Source organism: Nestor notabilis, unplaced genomic scaffold, assembly GCF_000696875.1.
Source record: "Nestor notabilis isolate BGI_N333 unplaced genomic scaffold, ASM69687v1 scaffold2493, whole genome shotgun sequence".
NCBI lineage: Eukaryota > Metazoa > Chordata > Aves > Psittaciformes > Psittacidae > Nestor > Nestor notabilis.
The window spans coordinates 118,992-146,975 of record NW_009923096.1 but is presented as its reverse complement, the minus strand read 5'-3'; the positions used below and the strand labels follow the sequence as shown (position 1 = coordinate 146,975).

Genomic DNA, 27,984 nt, shown 5'->3' with positions numbered 1-27,984 from the left:
GGAAAAGTAAGTTCTCATCTGTCTCAAGCACCATTGACACATCTGTGAGTTGTATTCCTGAGGCTACCTGCAGCCTTGACCACATTTCTACTACAGTGAAGATGCTGTACAGATGAACCTGAAGACAAGACATAAGGCCACATGGTACACATAACCTCAGCAGAACAAATGAATTCAGAGCACAGCTGCATCACTCAGGGCGGCTAATAATCAGCCTATTGGTCTCATAGAGCACAGATGTAGTGACACTGCTGTGTCTTGGGATTTTACCATAATATCTGCCGTACGTGTTCTTTCTCAAGATCATATTTTCAATTTCATATCTGAAGAGATCAGATTCTTGATTTTCAATAACTATATTAACAAATCCCAGCCACCAGTATGGCAGAAAAAAGAAAAAAGAAAATTAAGCCTTGAGGATTAATAGAAATATTCTGAGCTTGTCTAAAACAGAGATTACTATCAAAATACAGCAGGGAAGAAAAAGGAACCTGATGCTTATTTAACAACTTAAAAATATAATTATTTTAAAGCCAGTCTTATGAATTATTAATTACAGGATCATTATCTTTTAATAGCTTACTTTGATAATGAAGAAGGCATCATGATGACTAGAGCCCAAGAAATTAAGGCAGAATTGCCTAATGCCATTTAATAACACTAAGTTTTACACAATGGACAACCTAGTCACACTTATCTAGGATAAGGTGTCATCTTATCTTTTGTTATACGTATCTATCATTCACATATTCCAGGTAAAATAGCTAGTCTCCTTACTGGTTTTCTTTCTGCTAACATATATATTCATATACAATGTTTGACTTGATAAAAACCCAGTTCTGATTAAAAATCAGCACTGTCTTAAATGTATAAATTAAGTTTGAAATACTACAGTAACACAATGTGAGCACAGACACTTAGTTTCAGACAACATATGATATAAAAAAAGATCCTAAAATTGTACCATAGTATAAGTCCAGAAGTATTCTTTTCACTAAACAATCAATTGACTTTATGTCAAGTCAAACAGCCTACTAGAACTGCTGTCTTGCTACAAAGCAGATTACATGGTCCAGTTTTCAAAAGCAGTTTAGCACAGTACCTCAAGAGTGAGTATCCTGAGAAATGACAGAATAGGTATTAGTAAAGCACCAGCAAATTACTGTACATGTGGAATAGAAAGAATTTTATTTAAAGAAAAACCCCAACAACTGGCACTTATGTTGTGATAAGTGTCAGAAATTGATCTTTCATCAACAGTTCTGCTTACACTTTAAATTGTTTCTACTATTTACAGTATAACTGTCAAAATTTGCCATCTAAGCATGTAAAAGGACCTTGCCACTTTATTCCTTTATTTTAATGGTGTAGACTGTTCATGCAGTGAAGTTTAAAAACTCTTTTCTTCCAAAACAACCAATTCAGATGACCTAAGCAATATCTGCAGAGAACAAATTAAAGGAAATATCATTAAATAGTAATTTATGGATTGGTTTTAGCAGCTCTTAAAGAAAATACTGCAGCTCTTTAAATCCTTATTGTATCTAAATGATTAATTTATTTGTTAAATTCTGCACAGGAAACATTCCATCTATTTTAAATAACTGTTAGATGCAAAAGTAGTTTAACTCATGTTTGCCAAGCTATGTGCATCTATTTTCTTGTGCAAATACCACTCTGCAGCTTTGGAGCTGCTCCCTTTCCCACAGACCTGTTGCCATACTTGGGTTTTGGTGCTTTGCAGAGAGGCACTGTTCCCACTGACTACTAACACAATGAGAATTGGGAGCTGATGTGGGAGAAGGAAAACAGGAGACATGGAGACTGAGTGAGCACAGGGTATTCTGCAGGTCAGAGGTTGTAACCTAACTGGGATAAATTGAGTTTAGAGAACACGTACAACAGAAATATCAATGGATACCAACTTTTGTATTTTTAAAAGTCTCACGGCTCTCAAATGCTTTGTGTGTTATTTTCATGCCTCTGTCTGTCTTTGCTGTATAATAATAAAATAACAAGCTCAACCTGTTGCGTGGGACTACTGCACCTTGCATGGTGATTGAATTGACAGCATCAGGAGTCTAGACTTTTGCTTCATTATCAACCTAAAGCATGGAATGATCATTTTCAAACTTTATGTCATATATTATTCCTCAATTAATTTGAGCCTGCCAGAACTTCTATTCTCTGCATGCAACTAACCATTGCTCAAGTAATGTCAGAATAATGCACATACATATAAGCATCTTTTCAGTGTTAGAGTGGATCTTCTGGAGTTTGGATGACAAACACTTAATCAGTCAGAAGTGTGAAGCAAATGTGACATGATCAACAAAGCGTCAAATCATGATGATGGTTGTGAAGAAGACTGACTTAATTCTCTGCAGACACAAACAGCAACAGCAGTGGAAACTGAAAGTCTGACAAGCAGGTTGCAATTTGACCAAGACACTTTTTACTTCTTTTGTCAAAGCATCAGTTTTGCAGGGTTTGGTCATTTCAATGCAGCATCTATCAGGAAAGGCTTCTTAGGTGCAAGATGTCTCAGCTATTCACCAGTGAATGGCAGAGACCCAACCTAGAGCAGCCAGTTATGTGGGCAATTGAGAAACTCAATGTTAACTCTCAACTTGGCCATTTTAACAGATAATCAATAGATCATAAACTGCTTGGCAAATTGTAGGGTTCTTCATTTAAATTTAGCCATCTAGGCTTCTGTGTGTTTATAGGCCGAAATACGCATTCTAGATTGTGGAGATGACCCCTTAAGATGGGTATCTAAACCAGCTATGCTTTCTTAGTCTTTGGAATTGCCTCTTTCTCCTTTCCTTATATAAAGAGAGCAGAGACAAGTAGCTCAAACAAAATAATGCATCTAGGCATATAATTTACTAAAGTTGGATGAGATAAATCCCTCCTGAGAGAAGTTGATCCAGGATGAAGGACTGAGATGGTTCTATTCTAAAATAGCCAAAAGCCCCACCCTGAAGAACTGAGAAGGATTCCTGTTGGGTTCTGGCCTAAGGACAGGTGACAAAAATCAGAAAGAATAAACACATTGGGCAGCACAAATTAACAAGAAGACAATTATGAAACATGGTTGAAGATCTTCAGTCTGTCCATAAACAACTGTCCAAGGAGAATCTGATGGCATATGAAGCAAGCTACATGGAACTGAATTATCGAAAATTTAAAGAGATGCACAGATTACCTCAAGAGACACTGAAAAGTGGTCTGAAAAATCAGACCAAAAGCACAAAGATCTCTGCAAGTACAAATGTCACTTACTGGTCTGATAAAGATGGGTTTATTCCCTTCAGATTCACCTTAGATCTATTATTATTTCAACCTAGCAGCCCTGGGTGTTACAGCAGTCCTTTGAGTTGTCAGGCTCTGATACTTAAGACAGTTATTAATCCATTAAGTTGCTGAGCATCTATAAAAAATGTATCAATATTTTGGGTGTCCCAAAGAGTCCTGTGCTTAATAAAAGAGTCCTGTTAGAAGTGATGCATATTAAATAGAATACACTCTTTAAAAGAACTGGAAATAACAAATACCCTACCTCCAGTGCTTTCTAAAAACTAGGCTGATCTTTCCACCATCAGTTAAAAAAATAATAATAAAAAATTAACATATTCTGGTTTTCTTGATTGTTCAAAGATACAAACTAGAAATGCACACACATTTTGGAGGTAGATAAGCCTGTCAGCTCACAGAGAAAATGACTGCGGTAACAGGGTTCGTGGGAGCTAAGCTGCCCAACAAAAGCAACACAGCATGTATGTACAGAGCAGCTTTGCTACAAACCCAAAAGTCCTCAATCAGTGTAACTGAACAACAAAACCCTGCTTATGAAACCATGAGAGCCAACACAGGCAGTGCTTGTTCTGCTGGCCACACCTACAGGAATTACTTTGTGGGGGGCGAGGAGGGGAAGGAGGGGGGTTGTCTTGCACCAATGCTCATGTATTTCATTTTGTAACACAGCACATGGCAGTGCATTGTTTCTTGGGTGCTGCCCAGTCATCGTTCACATAGGATGTGTCTGGGAGAAGTAAATTAGAGGTGCGCAATGCGAGGACAAAAGCAGGTAAACATTACCTCTTGATCCAGTTCAAGCTGAAACACATTGCCCTGAAAATTGCTCCTCAGCAATGGTCTGTTAAGTGGCACATTTCAAATAACTGCAAAGAATGATCTTTCTAATGATTTCTACAATACACAACAGAGACCGAATCCTGCCTTTGCCTCTTTTACTGTGGAAGTATCCTGGCAACAGAGCCAGTGGTGATGTTTTATGTAAGGATTTCTGGGCTTCATCATCTTCTGTTAGCTGTGTAGGAAAGGCAGTAAGCATCAGAGTATTGCTGACAGATGCAGTGTTATGAAGAAAGGATGAGCAAGGCTCATGCAGCATGTGATGGCAATGGCCAGGGAGTAATGCTGCAGCCCTCTGGTGAGCTGAGAGGGAGTATGAGATCCACTTTCACCCCATACAGTTTCTAATGCAGTAGGAGGAAAAACTATTTATAGAATCTGCAGTGTGAAAATCCTTTTACAGTGCTTAGAAGATTAGGTAATGCATTTTTTGTTTCACATTAAGCTATACATTTAGAGAGCTTGCAATATTCCATTTTATCTTGTCATCCATATGATTGCCACTACAGACGTCTACTTCAGTAATTTGCTTTCAAATTTCTAAGTTCACCAAAAAGGATTCACAGAGTTACTTCTCAGACAGATATAAAAGTCTGAATTCTTTAATTTCCTACATGAACAACAACAACAAAATATTTTCTTAAATGATATTTCAGAATACAAAATATTAAGTACTGTAAAAGGATGACTTGCCGAAGGGGAATCTGATTACCTGCTTGTGAATAGGCTGGAGTGTTCTCACTCAGGATACCAGTCACTATCTTGAGCCCCGTTTTCTCTGTAGAACTGTGATCCAATGGGTAAAACAACAGCTGTATTTTAGGTCTAGACCTCTGAAACCCTCATCAGTTTTATACACACTCTGGAACACTGCTGAAAAGGATCCTTCCTGATAGCACTGCCAGCTAAGTTTCATTGGCACTGCCACAAATGATGACAACTTTATTCCTCCACAATATTGCCAAGATTTCATAACGATTTACAAAAGTTCACTTCATAATGTAGTGAACTCTCTTGCATCATCATTTGAGAACAAGGAGAACTGAAACACAGAGACTAGATTCATTTGACCAAATTACAGTTCTCTATACTCCCTCTATAGTCAATGGAGAGAAATAGGCATTTGTGATTCATTTCCTAACCTAGAAATCTAAAACAGGTCACACAAACTGTATTCAGAAAGTAGGTATTTTTCTCTTCGGTCTATAAAAGAGGATTCAAAGGGACTAGTTCAGAGGCAGATACCATTATGGTAGTTGAGGTAAGTGAGATGACTCCCCATATGGAGGTTAAGTAATTTGTTTTAGGCTTCAGAGAAATCCTATTATTCAGGATTCCTGGCTGTCAGCCTTGCAAGAACATCCTTACCTGAACACGTGTATTCTCACTGCAGAGGGAGGTAACTGGGGACTCTGTGAATAACAGAAACACATTGCAAAGTAAGAAAGAGGCACAGACCTGGTGTTACTGTCACATCATTTCCATTGACCACAGGCCTTTCTTCCTCTTCTTCCTCCGGTGGCTCAATACCTGTCTTCTCCATATTGCTCACAGACTTATTCCTTTTACGTTTGCCTTCAGCCCCGGGAGTGGCACCTGGGAGGATCTGATCTGTTACATTTAACAGCAGTGGAGCTGGTTCTGCTGGAGGCTTTGGGGTGCCGTAATAGTTGTCTGGAAAGAAAAGGAATAACACATAAAGTGGAGAAATACATACGCTGCTGCTTCTTCTTTTCTCTTAGATTAATGGGATTATGTGAAGTTATCTGGTTCATCAGCTAATACAAAGATTACTTCAAAATGTTTTCTGTGAAGTTAAATATTCACCGTTCAGGAAATGTTAATTAATTTTCTTGGTGACTAATGATCAAATCACGCTCCAAATGTATACCATATTAACACTTCCTGGGTACCTTAACTTTCCTCTCATCCAAATACATGACAAATAGGCAGTATTGCAGAGCTGTTTTCTTATTTCAAACCATTAGGATAAATTAGTTTTATAACATTTATGTCACAATACAGGAGTTTCTGAAGGATCAAAAGGACTATAAAATATTGGCTATTCACTATGTCATACTACCTCCCCCTTTCCCCAGTTCTCTCACCTGCTTAGAAAGTAAATAACAGTTCAACAATTCAGAGATTTGCAGTTTTCAGTAATGCTTGCACTATCTCATTTTTCATATTTGTCAAAATTCTTGCTATTCATGAGGTCCAGATTTGTAATAGGTAATGCTAATATGTTTTCAAAGAAAGTCGAAACTTTATCCTTCAGGGCTTAAAATTATCTCAAAGTACTAAGGAATTCTGAGAAGACTTAAGGTGGCTGAGAGATTACCCACTATTTGTCTCCTATGAAATTTCTGGCAACTTTCTCTGAATCCTCTGCTTTCTGTCAGAAGGATTATTAGATAAGATAGACCATGGTCTCATCTTATCTACTAGTATTTGCCCATTTGCATTACAAATGGACCAGTACACCTGGTCCAAAACTGCTTTCTTACTGGTACCTGAAATTTGTCATCAAAAACATGGTAAAAAAAATTAAATCAATAATATTAAAAAAAAAAGAATCAAGTCCTTTCTAGAAGCAAAAATAAAAACTAACACAAGACATAAAGATAAAACCATGCCATTATTGAGTTATCTTTTTTATCTGCAAGGTGGGCAGTGAACATCTTGCCTTACAAGTAGATTTTCATCAGTTAGTACAAAAAACTAAAAATACTGTCCAGCTCTGAGAAACTTTTCCAAAGAAAAAAGCACCTATGCAAGGGTATTAAACTGCTGGAGATGTTTGTAGACCATATTACCACTATTTTTAATTCTAATTGCACAATTTAGGGTTCCTGTGAGACCAAACATTAGTAGCAACTGGCAAAAATAATTTTAACTACATATCGGTAGAACACTAAATAAAGATGTTATATCTGCACAGTAAAGAATCACGAGATGTGTTTTGCAGGCAGAGTAAAAATTATTACTGGTACTAGTATGTCTTTGTGTTTCCAGTGATTTACAATGTTCAGCCACACAACCACCTCAATAAGGTAAGTAATTGAGCAGCCTTGCAACTACTGAATACTATGAATTTTTCACAGTGGTTTAGCAAAGCAATATTTGTGCCAGGTGTTTCTGTAATTGTAATACACTGTGTTAAATGGCCCTCATACTCACTCTGGGCTTAGGGACAACAGAATGAAAACTGACTTGCTGGTTTTTTCATTTGATTTTACGAGATAGCATCACGTTCGACACAGAGCCCCAGTGCCATCAGGGCAAAGAGTTGTGCCTCTGCATGGCTGGCTGTGACCAGCTCTCTCACAGTCTGCAGGAGGTCCCTCTGACTGCCAGGGTTAAAGCAGGGAGAAGGATTTGGGGTCTAAGATGGGGAGGGAAATGCGCATTGATCCACTTGCAAAACTCTATCTCCAAAGTATGTCAAAATCAGATCTGGTCACAGTCAAAATTCTAAGCTCTGACAGTGCGGGGTATTTTGAGAGTGCCCAAAACCCAACAGCCCTCATGGCAGTGCTCGGTTGGAAGTCTACTTTTGTATCTCCTTAATAGCATGTTACCTTTGCTGGTGAGATTGAATGACTGAAATATTACATATTTTGTAAAAAAGGATTCCTCGATTTAAAGATTTCCTCCCTGACATAAGACATTTTACCAATCTGAAAATTCCTAAGTGTCACAGATGCCTTAAACTTCACAAATCTTGTGAAGTATGCACTGATTTTCACTGATTGCATAAATATCAGCACACAAAATCCCAGGTTTATAGGACCAGTGTGATACAAACTGTGAAACTAAAAGTGGCTTTTTTCCCCTTGTTCTTAGTTGTGCCATTGTCATACAAATTGAGCGCAGTAGTAATTAGCAGTAATGCTAATATCCTGCATAGTAGATAAGATGTTTCAAATGAAGACATGTTCATTCTATTTTTGGATGTTAAACATTTTTTCACTTCGACTGACTGTATGCATTAGTGGGAGACAGAGACAAATGTCATAACAAAAAGAAAAATCTATGAATATCACATATATAAAAATACAAGAAATAAAAAATGCACATTTGAGATTAGGAGCTAAAGAGGATTTAACTCTTTCAGTTTCAAACTGAAAATGCAGTATAATTTCCAGCTTCTGTATGTAACACATTATGCGCTTTATGATCCAGTAACCATTGATTTAGAAATGAGTTTTGCATTACAAGTTGCTATCTACCTATCTAGCCTTAATTCAAATATATGCATAAGCAGCACAAAAAAAATAAGAAACTGGTCCACAGATACTGACATAATCAGTGCATCATAAAAATGATGAAAAGAATCCATACAGTTTCAAAGGAAAAAATATATAGGATGAGACACTCAGCTATTTCAGTGAAGGAGCAATGCTCCCTTAAAGAAAAATTAGAATCAATGTAAACTGGATCTTCCATCAAAAGGAGTTTCTCAGTGTCTTGAAATTCCTTGCCTAAGCCTCAGAGGCTAAAGCTAATTGGAAACTCTTTCACAAAACCTTAGCAATTGTCATATATAGGGATAATGCAAAGACTGAATGTTTAAACGCCGTAACTTTAGTTGTAATGATGTTTGGAAAATCTCTGCTAAAACCAGCTCTTTTTCATCTTGCCTGAGCAGAGGACTGGTCTGGTTCAAATGTTACTGTTGAAACACTAATCATAAGGTACTGAAATTCAGCTTCCCGTAGGTAGAAAAAGCACTCCAAATAATTAATTTAAATTGTGCTTAATTTAAAAAAAAATAAATAAATAAAAAAAAAGGACTTAATAAAAACAAAGCAAGCTTACTAAAGGAAAACATACGTCCAATGCTCACTGGCAGTCAAAAACCCAGCAGTTAAGAGCTTTGAAAAAAGGAATGGAGCACAAACCAGAAAACACCTTTATAGCACTATACAAAACTCCCTTTTGTATACTGCCTGCTGTTCTGGTACTTGCTTCTCAACAATTACATGGGGGAACTAAAGAAGGACAATTAAAGCTTGGAACTGCTTAAATTGATTTGGAGTTTTCAGCTTGGAAATGGAACAACTGAAGGGGGATATGGCAGATATGTATAAAAACAGGAGAACCCTGGGAAAGTGCCTAGGAAATAAATGAATGGATGCTTGGCTTCTCGCTACACGAGAACAAGAGGATGCCCAATGAAATTAGCAGGTTTAATGCAAGCAAAAGAAGTGGGTTTTCTTTCACACAGTGTAAGAGAATAAAGGCATTCACTGTGAGATGCTGCCAGTATCATAAATACAGTCAAAAAGCAATTATACAATGTCATGGAAGGAAAAAAAAATAATGAAAGCCTTTTAAATGTAAAGGCACAGATTATGAATCAAGAGTTCGATACAATACAGATGGGTGGTGCACAGAATGTATCCCTACATGCCTTCCCTGTTTTATTTTTTACCTTAACATCTACCAAGGGGCAGTAGCAGAGTCAGAATACAGGGCTACATTTCCCCTTGGTTTGACTCAGTGCCGCTACTCTCTTATTCAGGTGCCTCCTTGTTGTACCTAAAAAATGAGTGCATACTCCTCTGCCACCCCAGCACAAAGTCAAGAGGTCAGTTTAAGCCAGCAGAACTTAAGCTAAGCTCTTTGTGCTGGACCTGACTAAAAGCCTTCATGCAGACAGGGAGTGCAGAACAAGTATTATGTGCAGAAAACCCACCACTGCCTAATCCATCTTGCTGCTGTGCCGGTTTGTCTCAGCACTCCCAGCCTGTTTCCAAGTGTAGCTGAACACTAGTGTAACCTAACCTGTTCGACTCTGCTGCAGAAACAGCTTGGAAGCCATAGCACAGTTACAATTACCAAGTACTCCTTGCCACCCTTAACCTGTATGAAAAGGTCTACCTGATTCTGCAAGGAGGGAGTCAGAGAACTTTACTGGGGAGGTTAGCCCTGATGGCAGAGACGAGAGCAGGAAGTCAGAGAGTCAGAAGAAGCAGAAAAAGGAGAAAATGAGGACAAAGCAGGTATTTAACTTGCTTCCTGAGAAAAGGTAAGCCCTTGTGGAAGAAAAAAAAGACAGTGGGTAGTAGTAAGAAGCAAATAATGACACTGACATGATAAGGAGATGCAGATCTACTGATGGTCACTATACTGATATGCTCAACACCCAGTAATCCCCATTACTAGACACAGTTATAAACATGTCTCCCGTGATGTGGTCCACTTTGCACTACATTGCAGGGACTGACTTACATCCACTTTCCTCTTCTGGCCTTGCCAAGCATATTCACCTTTGGCTGCCCAGAGTCATAGAATAGTTAGGGTTGGAAAGGACCTTAAGATCATCTAGTTCTCTTAAGATCATCTCTAGTCTCTTCCCTTCTGTGAGGAAAGAGCCCAAAATGCAGTATGGAACAGACATCTCCACTTTGCATCCTTCCGCACAGAGAAGGGAGAGGAAAGGCTTTTTGCCAGGTCTCTATCCCTGGCTGTGGAGCGGACATATTCCCTTTGTTCTGGCATCATCAGATTGTGGAGGAAGGAGGTTACTTCTGGGAAAGTCCCTGCCTCCTGAAGCTCTACTGATTTCATCTAAGAAGTGAAAAAGTCTAGTTAAAAAATATAAGTATTATGAAAAGTTAAAAGTGGTGCTGAGGAATTGGGAAATTATAGTAAAAATGAACAATCAGATAGAAAACAAGAGGTGTGCCAAGCCAAAAGCTTTCAACAGGAATACTTCCAACTATGCTGTGACTCAGATTCTGAGCACAGAATGAGCACACGTTCCTTTTCACACTTATTTTTAGAGTGGAGGAAACAATACCCAGCTAGCTATGAATACACCCCTACTTCTGCTTATTCAGCACCCTCATTTAGATTGATCTGTCTGTACTGTTTATATAACTTTGAGTTGCTGAAGTATCACTCAAAATTGTGTGAGTCAGCCACAAATCTAGGAAATGAAAAACAAACCTTATTTTCCAGTTATTTGGGAAATAACTGCAGGTGTTATGATGAATGATAGATTTCTATATATTGTTTTTGTGGTCACTCACTAGTGATAATAAATTAAGAGGAAAGTGCACTGTATTCTAATTATTGTCTGGATAGAAGAGATACATTTGATATTTTAACAGATTGCAATGGTATACAGAGGTTTAGGTAGGCAGAAATTAGCTGAATTTTTAATTAAAATAAAGTTAATAAATGTGAATATTTTATTATTTGATTCAAAGATCATAGCTGCATTTCTTTATGACTAGAGGCCTATCACATCAAGAAGCATCTGTTAATAATCTATGTCTGTTTATACTCAATGTCCAGATGGAGATCAGTGACAAGTGCTGTCCCTCAGGGGTCCATATTAGGACCAGTTAAATAGACAGTGGGATCGAGGGCACTCCCAGCAAGTTTGCAGATGACACCAAGCTGAGCAGTGCAGTTGACAAGCCTGAAGGATGGGATGCTATTCAGAGAGACATGGACAAGCTCAAGAAGTAGGGCCATGTGAACCTCATGAGATTCAACAAGGCCAAGTGCAAGGTCCTGCACCTGGACTGGGACAATCCCCAGTACCAGTAACGGGCTGGAGAATGAAGGGATTGAGAGCAGCCCTACGAAGAAGGACGTGGGGGTGCTGGTGGATGAAAATCTGGACATGAACTGGCAATATGTGCTTACAGCCCAGAAACCAACCATATCCTAGGCTGCATCAAAACAAGCATGACCAGCAAGGTCAAGGGAGGTGATTCTCCCCCTCTACTCTGCTCTGGTGAGACCCCACCTGCAGTCCTGTTTTCAGCTCTGGGCCCTCGACACAAAAGGGATGTGGACCTGCTTGAGTGAGTCCATAGGAGGGACATGGAGATGATCAAATATAGGGAAGAAATTTTTTACTATGAGGATGGTGACACACCAAAATGGGTTTCCCAGAGAGGTGGTAGATGTCTCATCCCTGGAAACATTCAAGGTCAGGCTGGACGGGGCTCTGAGCAACCTGATCTACTGGAAGATATCCTTGTTTATTGCAGAGGGGGGTGAGTGACATGACTGTCATGGTTTAACCCCAGCCAGCAATTAAGCACCACTCAGCCACTTGCTCATTTCTCCTGTCCTGCTGGGGTAGGGAGGAAAATCAGAAAAAAGGTAAAACCCCACGGATTGAGGGTTTTGCCACTGAAATACAGTAAAATGTAATAATAATAATAGTAATAATAACAACAACAATAGTAACAATAATTAAAAAAGAGAGAAATAAAACATACAAAAAACCCCAAGCGATGCATAGTAGAATTGCTCAATACCCACCCAGCCTATCCCTGAGGAGAGATCAGTGGCTCCTGGCCAACTCCTCGCAGTTTATGTACTGGGCATGATGTGCTGTGGTGTGGAATACCCCTTTGGCTAGTTCGAGTCAGGTGTCCTGTCTCTGATCCCTCCTGGCTTCTTGTGCCCCTCCTCACTGGTAGAGCGTAAGAGACTGAAAAGTCTTTGACCAGGGTAAGTGCTACTGAGCAACAACTGAACTGTGGGTGTGTTATCACCATTGTTCTCAGACTGAAACCAAAACACAGCACTGCACCAGCTACTAGGAAGAAAATTAATTCCATCCTGAACAAAACCAAGACAATGACCTTTAAAGGTCCCTTCCAACCCAAACTATTCTGTGATTCTATTCTCTAACAAAGGTGCCTGAACATCATCTACATGGTAGTAAAAAACTATCAAAATCCCAGATTCTGGAAGCAATAATGAAAGGAGATCTAAAACCGGTATCTCCATCTATAGTGGCCCACAGCTTTCAAGCCCTGGGCCATCAGGCTCAAGTCTGCTGCAGTCTAGAGTCTATGCATTGAGCATTCTTTGGATGCAAATTTAAGTGTGGGTTTCTGGCTACCTCCAGAAGACAGCAGGACAGAAGGCCTGTGTTTTTAGTACTGCTTGTGACAGGCGCAGCATACTGTCAGTAAAATGAGTTGGGTAAGACTATGCCTGCTTGTAACTCTCAACCTTTGCATTAAATTTTCATGGCCAACATAGCCCAAATGGAAGGGTCACAGACATCTTCTTTGAAGGTTTTGGTATTGTGTGCAATAGATGTTGAAGACAGGAAGGATTCCTAAATGCAGCCTCCATGGACCTCCTAAAATCTGTGTAGACCTCCAGAAGCCAATCATGGGGCACCACCATACTTTACAGTGCTGTTAGATCCACACATCACTTCGCTAAGGAAGTACATCCACTCAATTGGCATCTTATTGTGAAATTATTTGTTACTACCATTTCTGATCACCTGTACATGTTATTTATAGCATCCTTTTTTATGTCATGAAACATGTTCTGCAATACAAATACAGAAGTACAGAATACTTTTACACTAAAAGAGCTCTCTCAAAATTCTTACAATCATCTTGTGAAACTCCCAAAGAGGAAAACAGTACATAGACGTTGTTAAAATATAATTAGTGATGTATTTTAACTAAATTCAAGACAATTACCACCTCCTTAAGCAAGCCCAGCAAACTTCTTTTCACCCACTCACCCTGAGTGACTAATTTATTTTGACTGGTGACTATACTATAATTAGGGCTTTTTTAATCATTGCTGTAAGGTTGGGTGAGTAGATTTTGTTCTTGGGTTCATACATTTTCATGATGGTTTTGCAATGCTGCTTGATGCATCAAAGTTACAGAATTCTTAGCATGGTGCCAAAGAAAGTGGAATTCAAAACCAAAACCTGCTAAAGCCTCTAGGTTTTAGATTTATGGTGGTATTGTTTTTATTCATGATCTTGTGTCATTAGATGGCAGAGAGGCCAGGAAAGGTCATAGTTCAGATCTCGCAGGATTTAGGGGAAAAAAGTTATTAAATATAGATTTGTGACTATGTTTTTCAAAACCAGCTCTTAACTTCTATTGTGTTCTCAGAAAGATTTACAAGCAAAGTTGTACTTTTATTAAGATCTTTGCTGCTACTTTTAGTTTCTCTACTTTCAGCCAGAGACTGAAGATCCCAGACAAGTCTTTGCCCTTCTTTTAATAACTGAGCCTTTGAATCCTGAATGATTAGTTCTCTGAGCCTCACTGGTACATTAATGCCTAAATTAAAAATACAAATTAAGATTTATTTACTTTGGGAGTGCTGTCAGAATGAGTTACACATGATATACAGAACTAATTCCATACTTGTTGGATATAGAGATCCCCAGGGCTACTTGTTATAAAGTCTGTTTTTCTCCCTTGCTATTTTTAACTGTACTGGGCTATACTATACTATGGCTAAAGCTACTCAAAAGGAGTATTTTCTGGAGATCTCAGGGTTCTGCTGGAACAGAGGGGCCAGAGTTATTGCCCATGCATCCCCAACAAACACTTGAGCATTTCCTGGCAGGGGCTGTCCAGCTGCTTCCCAGATGCAGGGAGAATTTTGATTCCTTGTGTTGCTGTGACTCTTCCTCAGGCAGAATTCTCATTTGGGTTGCTCTCTGCAGCTTCTGCTAACAGACATTAGGCGGATATGCTAAGTTCTATGTCAACTAATGACATTTTAATAACTGGCTTCAGGATTGTCTATTCATCTACATTAAAATTAAATCACTAATTATAGCTGTGGATTTTTGCCCAAGAGAGTTCTGGCCCCCAGTGAGTGCAATAGCAGAGGAAGTTTCTGAATTCACAAATACAGGAATGGAGACAGATGGGCTGTCAAACCTCCCAACATGACAGACCTGCTCTTTTCTTTCCATTGACCCTGACTGTCCCCAGTAAAAATCTTTCTTTTTTCCAGACAGACTGGGAAGGACTGTAAAAGTAAGGATATCTGGGTTTGATCTGATTTCTTGATTGGCATTTTTCAAGATAACTGTAAGTATCAAATCAAGTTTTGTAACCTTAAGGTACTGATACAGTATATCAATCAGATCTGCGTAAGTGATGACCTAAACCAATTCTGATTTTCAGAAATTTTGAAGACGCCAAAATTAAGACAGACAAAGTTAATTCTCATTTAAGAAAATATATTTTCCTCTAAGATGTAACTTCAATCTTTAGTGTGTTTACTTCATTCTTTAGTGTATTTCAGAGAGTTCTGCCTCTTAAGTTCCTTCATCTCTGTTTCCATAGTTTCATCTTACGCAGACGCTCTTTCGACTGAAGTATTTTTTCTTTCTTTTTTTAAGTACGAGGTAGTTTTATCCTAGAAATATTCTCCATTCCTTAGATTCTGTTAATTAATCTTTTAGCTATTTGCAGTGGCCCATCTAGAAATTTGGCACATATGCAAAAGCAATCCCTAAAAATTCCGTGTAAGCGTACAAGATGCAAGCCAAAAGAACATCTTCACCTTTACAGAATCTGATCCTGCCTGAACTGTTTTTATCACCCCTTTAATTCCTACCAAGAACAAACCATGTGAACAGATACAACTCTCTTGAGCCCTAAATCTCTCACAGCTGGGAAATAACAGTTCTCCTGTCAGACCTGGGAATTCCATGGGTTGAAGGTGTAAATATGTTTCAAACAAAGTAACTATAAACCATCCCATGTTAAGTCCAGGTGGAGGTGGCTATGTATATAGAACTCTCTTGCTTTAAGAATCCTCAAAGAGTAAAGTCCTGACCTTATTTCTCCCAAATATTCTTCAAGTTTGTGTTTCTCTCTGAGAAGCAGAACAAATCAATTTTAGATAATGGCCTGGAAGAAAGATGTCTGCTTATCAGATGCAGCAGTGTGCTGCACGGACTACACATCATCACAGATCTCCCAACCACCAGCAAATATGAAGTGACCTTTAACTTCCAAGTTTTGATCTTATGCTGAGCACAGCATACAGAAATGAAAAATCTAGATAGAGCCTTTAAAAGCCTACTCTTACTTATTTAAGGAAAATCATGGGCAAAGGGACAGGAATTAATAATTAATATGAAAGGACATTCGGAATTCAAAAGCAAAAATCACAGAGGTTAGAATGCAGTACACCGGAATGAAACTGTGCAACAATAAAGCTCGATAAATACATAAATAACTATTGTATAGGGTTTCACACATTTTAAAGCAATTCTGTCATCTGACCTCATCTTCTAAAAAACAGTAGTACAATCTGAAACCTCTCCTTTCCCATAAGAGAGACACAGTTCCATTTCTTTAACAGTATATTCTTTGCTGCAGCTAAGCAGAGATACCGAGATACTTCTTGCCACAGTACATACATCTCTTTTTTTGTGAGCTGGCTGTTGCCTGGATTCAGCCTTTGAGCAGTCACTTGTTATTGTGTCTGATCCCTAAATAATATGAGTGAGTAGGTTTCTAACTCATTTCACTTTGCTGCTTAGAAGTTAGGTGTCTAGTTTAAAGTAACTAGCTCTCTCTACCCATCTTCCCTGGGTAGTGATCTTAGGTGGGACGAATTGACCTCTGTAAGTGTACATGTCTTTGCTGATGACCTTACAAGAAGAAACCTTTTAGATGGCTAATGATGAAACGATTAAAAGCTTTAATAACCAAGGTCCCAACACACTGAATCATGCTATTGCTTTCTGCAATCATTTAAAGATTTACACTCAAAAAACTATGAGATTGCCTACTTCAACTGAACTCTGATTTTGTGTAATTTATACATTACTGCTAAGGTTCTTGTAGAAGAAAAATTTCTATGCCACATTAGAGAACAGCTTGCAGCAGAGTCCCTCCCTTTTGACAGTAGTGCCTACATGGTTTTACACCCTTACAAATGATCTGGAAAGAAAATACAAGAAAAGACTAAGAGTGTTTCTAGAAGAAGAATGTATCTAGTTTAGTCTGGGCCACAGAAGTGGATGTTTCTGAAGGTTCAGAAGGACTGAAAAAAAGGAAAAGAATATAAGTGTATGGGAAGGCATCATATTAGATGAAATTTATCATTGATAAATGCAAATCAGGCAACCATCAGATTGTAAAATGACTATCCTTTCTAGAGATATACTGGCATTACTGCAGAGAGCTCACTGTACAGTGGCAGCTTCCTTCTGCTAAATAGTAAGTGAAGCTAGAACTGTAAACTGGAAGGCAGATTATGGAAAGAACAGAATGGTATGTAACACAAGCATTCAATAATGTGTTTAAGAACTTTATTGCATACAGTGCTGGCACAAATTCTTTTAAGGAAAAAAAAATTACAGAAATAAAACATGTTCTGAGAAAAGCAAATAAAAATACAAATTTCCTATAATAAAAATAAAATGTATCTAAGTTGTACAAATCAAATGTGTTTATTATAGAATCATAAAATCACAGAATGGTTTGGGTTGGAAGGGACCTAAAAGATAATCCACTTCCAACCCTCCTGCCACGGGCAGGGACACCTTCCATTAGACCAGGTTGCTCCAAGCCCCATCCAACCTGGCCTTGAGCACTGCCAGAGAGGGGCCAGCCACAGCTTCTCTGGGCAACCTGTGCCAGTGTCTCTCCACCCTCACAATAAAGAATTTCTTCCTAATATCTACTCTAAAGCTACCTTCTTCCAGTCTAAAGCCAACAGCCCTTATCCTGTCACTACTTGCTCTTATAAAAATGTAATCTTTACTTAATAAAGTGGTAAAAAGGAAGGATATGATAAAAGTAAATAAATACAAAAGTTATGTAAAATTAAATAAGAGAGATTGAAGGTCAGTAAGAGGAAGCACCTGCATTCAAAATGAACTAAACTGTAGAACTTCTGAAGTTTTCAGATAAAGTTTTGAGTAAAAAAAAGGAATGAGTCTGAAGAACATACAGTTATAAACCAGAAATTTCTGAGAGCTTACCTGCATGTGAAATCAATTCACAGTTGCTCAGATCTTCATGAAAATACTGTTTTTTTTTGTAGGGAACCAGGGACCAGGTGAAGTTTACTCAAAAATATATGTTGTAGAGATCTTATAGTCCTAAGAATTCCCTGATCTGTTTTATTGCATGAGACAAGACGCTGGATGAACGCCCCCACCCATTTTGATCAGTGCTGTGTTTCCTTTTTTCATAGGAGTTTAGGTGAATTTTAAAAGCTGCATTTATAGATGCTTTATACAATTTCACATTGGCATTTTCTCTGTGTTATAGTTGGAAACCTGTCATCTCCAACTTCCTTGACAACCTCAAGAAGGCACTCTAGACTGCTAATTTAATCTGACATTTCTTCAAACCTGGGGTTTTTTTGAGGAGAAAAAAAGAGATCTCTGTAGTCAATCAGGTTTTGTATTCATTTATTCAAGCTGCTACCAGAGAAAGTTAACTTGCCAGTTGGAGAGGTACATAGGGAATCCTTGCCTTATGTGCCTAAAAAGGCATCTGCAGATTGTCCTGGATAGTCATCTTGCACAACATGAATAAATTAGATGTTCCCTATTGGTTTTTTTCCTTAAGGAGTTAGAATAAATAAAAATACTTCTCAGACACTCCCAGGAATCACAGATAAAGAAAACAGATGAAGAAACTTCCAAAATAACCCCTAAGAAAAACCAAGATAAATTCTGTATTCATCAACAGAAGATTATTAGTTTGCAACACTGATGTAAATAATAAGGGATTTTTAAGGAAATTTGGTATTATAAATGATAAATACTAAGAAAAAACAAAACATTTAGTGGAGACTGTGTTCCCATTTTCCCTTAAAGCCAGTACGATATCTCTTTCTAACGTGGTATTTTTTTAATTAGTTGCTGTCTACCACCTTGGTCCCAATATGACAGAGATATGGATTTTTACTTTTCTCATGGGAGTTTTAATGCATAACTTTACTACCAGTGGGTTCTTGTGCTATAACAAGGAATTTTAGCTTGTCCAGAGCTCAGTTATCACATGAAGATGCATGATGAGACAATCCCCAGTCCTAAAAACCTGTCCTAAAACCCACAACCCACCTGTCAGGTAACACAACTTTCAGCCAGGAGGAAAAAAAAGGTTTTTTAAAACTAATTATTTTTTAGTTAGTCTGAAAAATTCAGTTTGGAAACACACTAATAGATATTGGAGAATGATGTAATTGGTATTTTCTAGCGTAAATTTACCACATGTTAGTAGAAGAACAGAGTAGGAAAAGAGATAGTCCTGAAGTCTCTAATGAATTAACTTGGCCGCACGTAATGAGTCTTCTGGCTCCTAAAGTCTATGATCAGGCCCCTTCTGGCTTGTTCTTATTCAGGCCCCAGAAATCAAGAGCTTCACGGTGTCATTCTTCCAAAAGAAAGAGTGGAGAGTCACCAGGGTTGTTTTCTGGGAGTGTAAGTTGAGACATTAAATACACCCTGACATCCCACTGCCTCTTTTCTTTGCCCATGATGCTACCAAGAAACTGGCCATGGAGCTACTAAGGAAGTGTCATCACCACCATGAGAGCCTGGGAATTCTGCCATGCATCCAACTGGTATTACGCATTTTCTAAACATGGGCAGGACTGCTGTGGGATACAGGTGCTTCCCACTCATTTTTCAAATACGACAGAATTTAGGCGCAAATAGAAACTTTGGTCCAAAAGCCATGGAGGTCTCTGCGTGCACAGAACTGGAGAAATGCAGCTGCAGTCAGTGCTGATTCAATTAAGTGTTACTATAGAATCCTAGAATCAACTAGGTTGGAAAAGACCTTTAAGATCATCAAATCCAACAATTACCCCAAGGACTGCCAAGTCTACCACTAACTCATTAAGGGCCTCATCTACGTGTTTTTGAACACTTCCAAGGATGGTGATTCCACCACTTACTTCCCTGGGCAGCCTGTTCCAATACTCGATCACCCTCTTGGTGAAGAAATTTTTCCTAATATCCATTCTAAACCTCCCCTGGTGCAGCTCGAGGCTGTTACTTCTTACCCTATTGCTTGTTACTTGAGAGAAGAGACTGACCCCCACCTCACTACAATCTCCTTTGAGGTAGTTGTAGAGAGTGATAAGGTCCCCCCTGAGCCTCCTTTTCTCCAGGCTAAACAACCCCAGTTCCCTCAGCCACTCCTCATCACACTTGTGCTCCAGGCCCTTCACCATCTCCATTGCCCTTCTCTGGACATGCTCCAGCACCTCAATGTCTCTCTTGTAGTGAACACAGGATTCGAGGTGCAGCCTCACCAGTGCCCAGTGCAGGGTCGTGATCACTGCCCTGGTCCTGTGGCCACACTATTGCTGATACAGGCCAGGATGCTGTTGGCTTCTTGGGTGCCTGGGCACAAGCTGGATCATGTTCAGCAGCCATCAAACAGCACCCTGGGTGGCTTTACAGCCACTCTTCCCCAAGCCTGTAGCATTGACTGGAGGCTTTCTCCCCTCCTTTAACACCCAGCTTGCATTCTGTACATGGCCAGATCAGTGGTACTGGTCTTTTGCCCTACTGCTGTTGTGACCCAAGTGCTGGACTTGGCATTAAGCCTTGTGGAACCTCACACCACTGGCCACAGCCCATCGATCCAGCCTGTACAGATCCCTCTGCAGAGCTTCCTACCCTCAAGCAGATCAATGCTCCCACCTAACCTGGTGTCATCTGTAAATTTACTGAGGGTGCACTTGAGCCCCTCATCCAAATCATCAGTGAAGATATTAAACAACACTGGCCCTGAGGTCATAACTAGTGACCGGTCACCAATTATTGGATCCAATGGTCCAAATTTTGCCTTTAATTTATGCTAGAAAGTTATAGCACAAATTGAATTTACAGCAGTGAGAGCTGTAGATCCAGCTGATGAACAACAGAAAGAACAGTTGTTAAAAGATGAACAGAGCTTTCACTTTGTCTCTCTAAGATGACATCTAATAATTGCCTGAAGGCTGTTAGACTAATAACTAAAAACACAGATAGAGTAAATGAGTAGTTATTCACCAGATTGACTTTTTAAATAACTTCAACTAAAAAAAAAAAAAAAAAGGGAAAAAAAAAGGCAATAGCTGAAAAATCTGGGTTTTTTGTTCTGTGTCAAGGACAGCCAAATATTTTTGATGTGTGGTCTGCACAGTCATTACAGATTGAAGCCAACATGCACAACTGTCCAAGTGTTTCTTATCTCTCTCTTTCTCATTGACACACTGTGTTGCCTGAGGCTACGTTTTGTTGGCTGTCCTTGTTTTGCCTGCCTTCTTCATTTCTGATCCTAAAATCCTGTTCTGGGGTAAAAGACTTCTACTTTGTCATGGATACCTCTTGACTCTGCCCCATGAGCCAGTGGAAGCCACAAAGGGAATTAAACGCACAAACATCTGTCTCCATGTGGTTTCATTTCTTGAGCAGTGCATGTGATAAAAATTCTCTGGTAATGCAAAGTGCTAGTCAGGTCCTAAGGAAAGGCTAGAGGGTTAATCTTCAGTCAACACTGCTTTATGAAAATACAAACCAAAACTGTTTGGTATATGTAAATTCTTTAGGTAAAGTATGCATCTGTGAACGAAGGAATCTTCCAATCTATAATAAAACTGTGCTTTTAAGATTGGTACAATTATTCATGCTTTCCCCTGTGAAATAAATAAGTCATAACCTCAAAATCTAAGTGTATGAAATTGCCCAATGTTTTATTTCTAGCAAAAACTCTACAGAAGACCTCTATTTTCCAGGACCTTTATTCCATGAAAAAACTACTCTCTCACAGATATCAAAGATCAGCATAAATTAAATACTTCCAGCCAGGTTAATGGATTTACTGTGTTATGAAGGAAATGCAAAGATCAAGCATTTAAAAAGTGCAATTCTGTGAAACAAAGGGGGCTTTTTTGGTGATCTTTGAATGATTACATGTGACAGGATTCACCATATTTACTCTTGTAAATGGCAACTAATTTCTCTTTAATTTTCATTCTGGAAAGAAAATGGTTGGGAAGAGTCACAAAGTAATAACAACCTTGAACACTTACGCAACACTTCACATTTCAAACTGCTTCAGAAACATAAACCAATTAAGCTGTCGTTATGATTTATGCTAAGGGAGACAAGAAATATATAAACAAAGTCAAACAGAGATGCAGGGCTCCAAACTACAGTTTTATGAATTACAAATCACAGAAACAGCTTAGGGATGTAGAGCACAGGGGACTGGGCTAATCCTGGAAACCAGAAGATAAGACCATGGAGCAGACTGAGTAACAGCTAATAACTTATTACCTAGTAACTGGTGAATGGTCACTTCTTTCCATATGCAACAGAGAAGACTTAAGTACACCACTTGGCTAAACAAGCATTACCAGCTGTGCCATTCATCACTGCAAACATCTTTCATTAGCTCATTAATGACTTTCTGGAGATACCTGATTTACAGTGCAATTGCCCCTAGTAGATCCATCTAAATTGATAACCAAAGGGCAATTAAAATCAGTACCCACACCAGACCACTAGATGATTTAAAGAGGAATATCCATGCTAGTGGTTCCTTTTAAAAGCACATTGTTAACATTAGAAGCATAAATGTTAATTACAGTAATGACTTCATTCACCAATTTCTTTTCTACAAGGCCATTTGGATCAGAATCCAGCTCCTCTCTTTGAAAGGGCAAGTTCTTTTTAATTAGGACAGCTACTCCGTTGGCACTGGTAATAAATGAGAGAAGAGATAAAGGTCTCACCCACCAGGATTTCCCATTTTTTGTTCCTGTGTACCATTCAGTATTTCAGAAAAAAACAATTTTATTCAGAGAAAATAAAACCCAAAACCCAAACCTAAGAAAGTCCTCATTCTTTTAATTTTAATGTAGACATTTTACAAACATTTATTTGCAGCCCAGATACTCTCATATGGTCATTTTTGAGATAAATTCTCCTCCCTGCATGCTTGAGTGAGCAGAGCAGTAGCTTTAGGTCATTGCTATTCCATTGGATTATCCCCCTAAGGCAGGGGTCTGTGCCAGAGTGAGACTAGTTAAGAAAAAGCTTCAAAGACTATTTAATTTCAAGCCTTCTCTGCTTTTGTGCATCTCTCACCCTTCAATCACGCTCTGACCCTGTCAACGCACAAGCATGCAACTGGGAGAGGACGGGCTGCTCTTAGCAACGGTAATGCCCAATGCCTTGCCTAGTGCCGACCTGAGCTTCGAAGCGAAGGGGTTCTGATTTGAACCTGGAAAAATCAGAACGGGAACAGACAGAAGTAACAAATAAAAGCGTGGGCTGAGAAGAAAGAGTGAGGAACACATGACTGCACTGGGAAGGCAGGAAAGCTCATCATTCTTGCCTAGACTGGAAAAGCCTCATAACCTTTCAAAAGGTCATTGCCACTTTTACACCTTAAAAGTTGGGCTATTACAGAGTAGGTGGGATTCTTATGAATTCAGTTCCTAGTGATATTTCTTGACTCCATTTTTTTTAACTGCTGGGCATCTGTACACACTGGACATATGCAGCTACAATTACTGGTACCAAAGGATGGTCTTGAGTCATCACTAAGACAAAGATGTCAGACAAGCAGCGATGGGACAAGAAAAGATGTACCCACCAAGGCATAAGAGGAGATGCCTATAAAGATACTGTTTTCAATTCATACCTGTGATGTACCTCTGGGGTCAAAGGCAAAGAATACCCTACATTTCATGGCTGAGGGCACTGATGAGGCTGCAGTTACCCATGACAGAGCAGTAGGGTGCAAAGGTTGATCTTGATACTCTTAGAGGCTTTGAAATACCATGTTGCTGCAGGTTCTGAGACCCACACTCCTGTACATGGTACACGTCACACTCCTGTCCATGAAAGAGCATAGGATGAGAAGGACTAGACACGACTGGGACTAGACATAGGAGTCAGTCTTCAGCTAGTTGATAGGTACAAATTCCTTCCAAACTCTAGCGCTGGTCTGGGACTTTGTGGGCAAATTATGTGTGGAAAATCATGGTGTACAGTTTTCCACAGAAAGTAATACCTAGTAGACAAGAATACTCTATGGATCAACTTATATCTCCATTTAGCATCAGAAAGGACGACAGCTTACGGAGCCAGATGTGTGTACCTGTATATATATATATATGCTTACACATACACATATGGTAGTAATGTCATGCTTAGGCAAGATTTCTCATGCAGTGACATGAAAGAGAGTTTTGAAAGCACTGCTTAGCTTGTCCCTAACTTGGTCACCATGAGGAATAGGCAGAGGCCCTTGAAGAACAATTTATTAGAGCCATACCAACAATCCCTTCCTAAGGAAAAACACTGCAAGGAGTTCCTGACATAGATCCAGAACAGCATTGCTGAAATTGGTACCTTTAATCCTATAAATGACAACAAAGCTCAGTTCCTTATTTCTAAAACCAGTATGTCCCTTGTTCATACTTATGGCCAGTGAACACTTGATCAGACTTGTTTGTACTAGGCATGATTATGGCAGGGCAAAATAGCAAAACTAATCATTTATTATGAACTGTGCAAAATTCTGTTCAGTTGTAAAAACCTCTGATGATATGTGACCAGTTGTTACAGCTCAACTTGACCCAGTATGTCCAAACAGCCACGTTTACAGAATTACAGATTTGCCAGGTTGAAGCTACTACAAGCATCAGTGTAATGACAAGGTGATGCAGACATTGCCCCTGCTAGGGCACTACATATACTCTAAGCAAAACTTATAGCAGATCAAAGGAATATGTAGTTACTACTATAAAATAAGTCAACGGTGTAAGCCACGCTGTTAATGGTTCAGTGTCAGAAGATCAAAGGTGACAGGCATAGAGAATGCACAAGAATGAGATCCTCAGACAGAAGGCAAGGTCAGATGATTACTGAGCAAAGAAGAATTTACAGAGCTACTGTCAGTTCAGATTTTTAAGCTGGATGTCCCACATTAAAAGTGTCATTCAGAATGATTATAAAAGTTGCTGCTGTGTGCCGTAAAGTGCTGTGTTAGCACATACTTCATCAGTGCCTCTCTACTACAAAGTTTTTGTATTTTCTTTGGAAATGCTGAATTTCTATGCACATTTTCCATGCAGAAGAACAGAATTTACTGCTTCTACAGATGTCATTGTCACTATATTCACTACCCTTGCTGAGCAAGACCTATTTTTGTTTAAAGTTCCCAAAATAGCTTTTGGACTGCAGCAGGGTTGCAAGTTTAGAACAAAATCCAAGGCTAGTGTAGTTGTGCCTGACCTCCATTCCTCATCATTGCCCCACTACTGGACCATCACCCTTACTGATATTTCACCTGAGTGTTCCTATCTGGTTTTGTCTGCAGCAAACCAGAGGGCTGTCAAGTACGAACTGCTCTACTGGCAGATAAATGGGAACTACAGGAAAGGGAGGGGTGGGAGAATGTGACAGCGAGTGGCCAAGGTGTTCGGTTCTCCCCCAGGGCAGCTGGTAGAGGGGAGGATGTCTGTCAATACCCCTGCAAAGGAGTGAAATCCAGCTGTCATACTAATGTAATTAATTCAACTCAAACACTGCACAATAAAGGATGCAAATGTATTTTAACTCATTTGTTCTTATTTCTCTCTAGCATTACCTTAACATCCGACTCTTATGTGTTGTTTCTCTAAACCTCTTTCTTTTACTTTCTTGCAAGCCGGGATTGAATACAATCATTTTATGTTAGTAGACAAAAATGCTTCCTAACTGCAAACCTAAATATCCTTCAGGTGACTGTAAAACAAAGAATGATGTACATTGGGTGCATCAGAGAAATGACTAGCTGGAAATCCAGAAACCTGAATGGTAGTAAGTATATATAAGTAGTAGTGGGACTGCTTGAGTCTGCCAGAATCTCCCGTCATGTGGAATAAGGTTTGGGACAGGTAATTTGACTGTTCATATGTCAGTCTGTATGCTCACTAAAAAAGCCAGACTGTTTATGGTAGACCAAGATTTAAAATAGAATTAACTGGTGAAACAGTGATTACAGACCCTTGTACAAAACCCATCCCGAGATTTTGTTTGAAGAAAGTGAAGTATGGATTCCCATGAATATGGATGTTTCTCTCACCCAAGTGACATGTTTTATAAATTGCCATGCTGATTAATTACTTGATTGTATTTTTGTAGGAAAAATGCAGATACCTAATTCCTTTTAAAAATATTTTCCCTTGGATTTACATTTTTGCCGAAGAACTTTCTTCATGGAAGCTTTTGAGCTAAATGTAACTTATCTACTACCAACGCAGATGTCAGTCACCAACTGAATAGCAGGCTAAACACACTAATAGCCACATGTTATTTTTCCTTTTGCTTACCTCTCCAGACATAATACTTGATTAGATGCAACAAAACAGGTAATGTGCAGAACTGTTTTTTATGAGGAAAGCTAGAAGGCATTTGTCAATCAGTTGATTACATTCTAATTTCAGTAAAAATATTTGAACTGAGACCTTTTTTTTTTAAGGAACAGAAAAGTAGTCAAATGTGAATTGTTTTAGCAGACCTATCCCTAAGATTTCACATACTTGCATCCTGAAAGAAACACTTTGCCTATATGCTTTGCAGTTCACATTTTTTTCCTGTGCACACAGCAAATCTTTATTAAAAAGAACCTAAAATATCGGTACTTATTTAAACTGACTGAAAATGAAGCAATTTCATTCCACTTTACAGAGTGGAACGGGGCAGGAAGGACAGGAGAAAAACCAGATGGAGCTTTTCACTGGATGAAGTGGTCAATGCATAGCTCAGCTCCAGTCTATCAAGACACCTCTGGCATTGCTATTGTGTTGGGAAGGTGCTGCATTGACAATGCCAAATAACTCTGGCATTATAAAAGCAGAGAGTGCATTATAAAAGCAGAGTGCTCCAGTGTTCTTTGGGATGTACTATGTAGCTTTTAAATGGACATTTTACATTTCTAGACTAAACAGACGGTGTGTCCTTTTGGGACAGCCCTATTATGCAGCTGCTAAGCAGCCAAAATCTCACGTGCACATGGCCCATGTGCTGCTGTGCCTGTATCAGACCTGGGTGTAAACACACCTGCACAGGCTCCTGGCGCACATCAGAGCCCCCAAAAGCTGGCTGTGGTGCTGTGGGACATGCCTGTACCCCACCTTCTGGCAATGCCCATTTAACCATACCGGCCGCTGACCATACTCAGGGTAGCTCTTCATGAGCCGAACCACCTGCCTCATAGTGTTACACCAGTGGCCATACATTGGGAATGCCAAATGTATTAGATGGCTCCATCTGCTGTGAATGCAGAGGATGCCAGAAACAGATTTCACTCATGATGCTGTGCCACGGCACTGCACCAGGCAAGTCACAACTTCTGACCTGCAGTTGGAGAGAAAAAGGACTCCTGCCACAGGAGGGCTCCAGCTCTGACCCCGTCCAGGCTGTTGGCATTTGTCACTGCTGGGGATGTACCAACACAATGAAACAGTCCTGGGAGCAGGGTTCTGCAGGAGCTAGTGCAATCTGAAACAAGCCGCCTCTCTTCTTCCCTATCAGAATCTTATTAATTGGCATGCATTAATCTCATGAATTCCCTATAGGAACTTCATTAATTGGAATCTTATTAACGCCTTCTAGGAATTTTGTTAGTTCCCTATAGGAATCTTATTAATCATATCCAGGTTCTCAGACTGTGAAACAGCATGGTACCTTTGTGGACACATCCTTCTACGAACTTCCCTCAATTAACTGCCATTGGAATTGCTGCCTGCCTTTTACGAAAATAGTCCAATTTTAGTTTTAAAAATTTAATACTGGCTACCCCTGGATATCTCATTAATTGCCTCCATTGCTAAAAGCACGTACCCCATGTCTAATCTGAACAGGTTCACATTACATCCAGATGATCATGTTCTACTTTGGCTGTGAGACCGAAGAGCTATCTATTACCTGATACCTGTTTTTACAAACACTGCAGAAGTACTTGCAAAGTGTGACAAAGTCACCCCTTCAGCTTTATTTTGCTAAGCAAAACAGATACAGCTCTGAGTTTCACATTA

General features: G+C 39.3%; 1 protein-coding gene across 1 annotated transcript in view; it reads right to left on the bottom strand.

Moving 5' to 3' along the window:
• Positions 1-27,984, bottom strand: part of LOC104403710 (membrane-associated guanylate kinase, WW and PDZ domain-containing protein 2-like) — a 245,447-nt gene that overhangs the window by 122,249 nt on the left and 95,214 nt on the right. Inside the window, exon 4 of the mRNA XM_010011947.1 lies at positions 5,620-5,835. Within this exon, the coding sequence (XP_010010249.1) occupies positions 5,620-5,835 (216 nt within the window). The remainder of the gene's footprint in view (positions 1-5,619; positions 5,836-27,984) is intronic.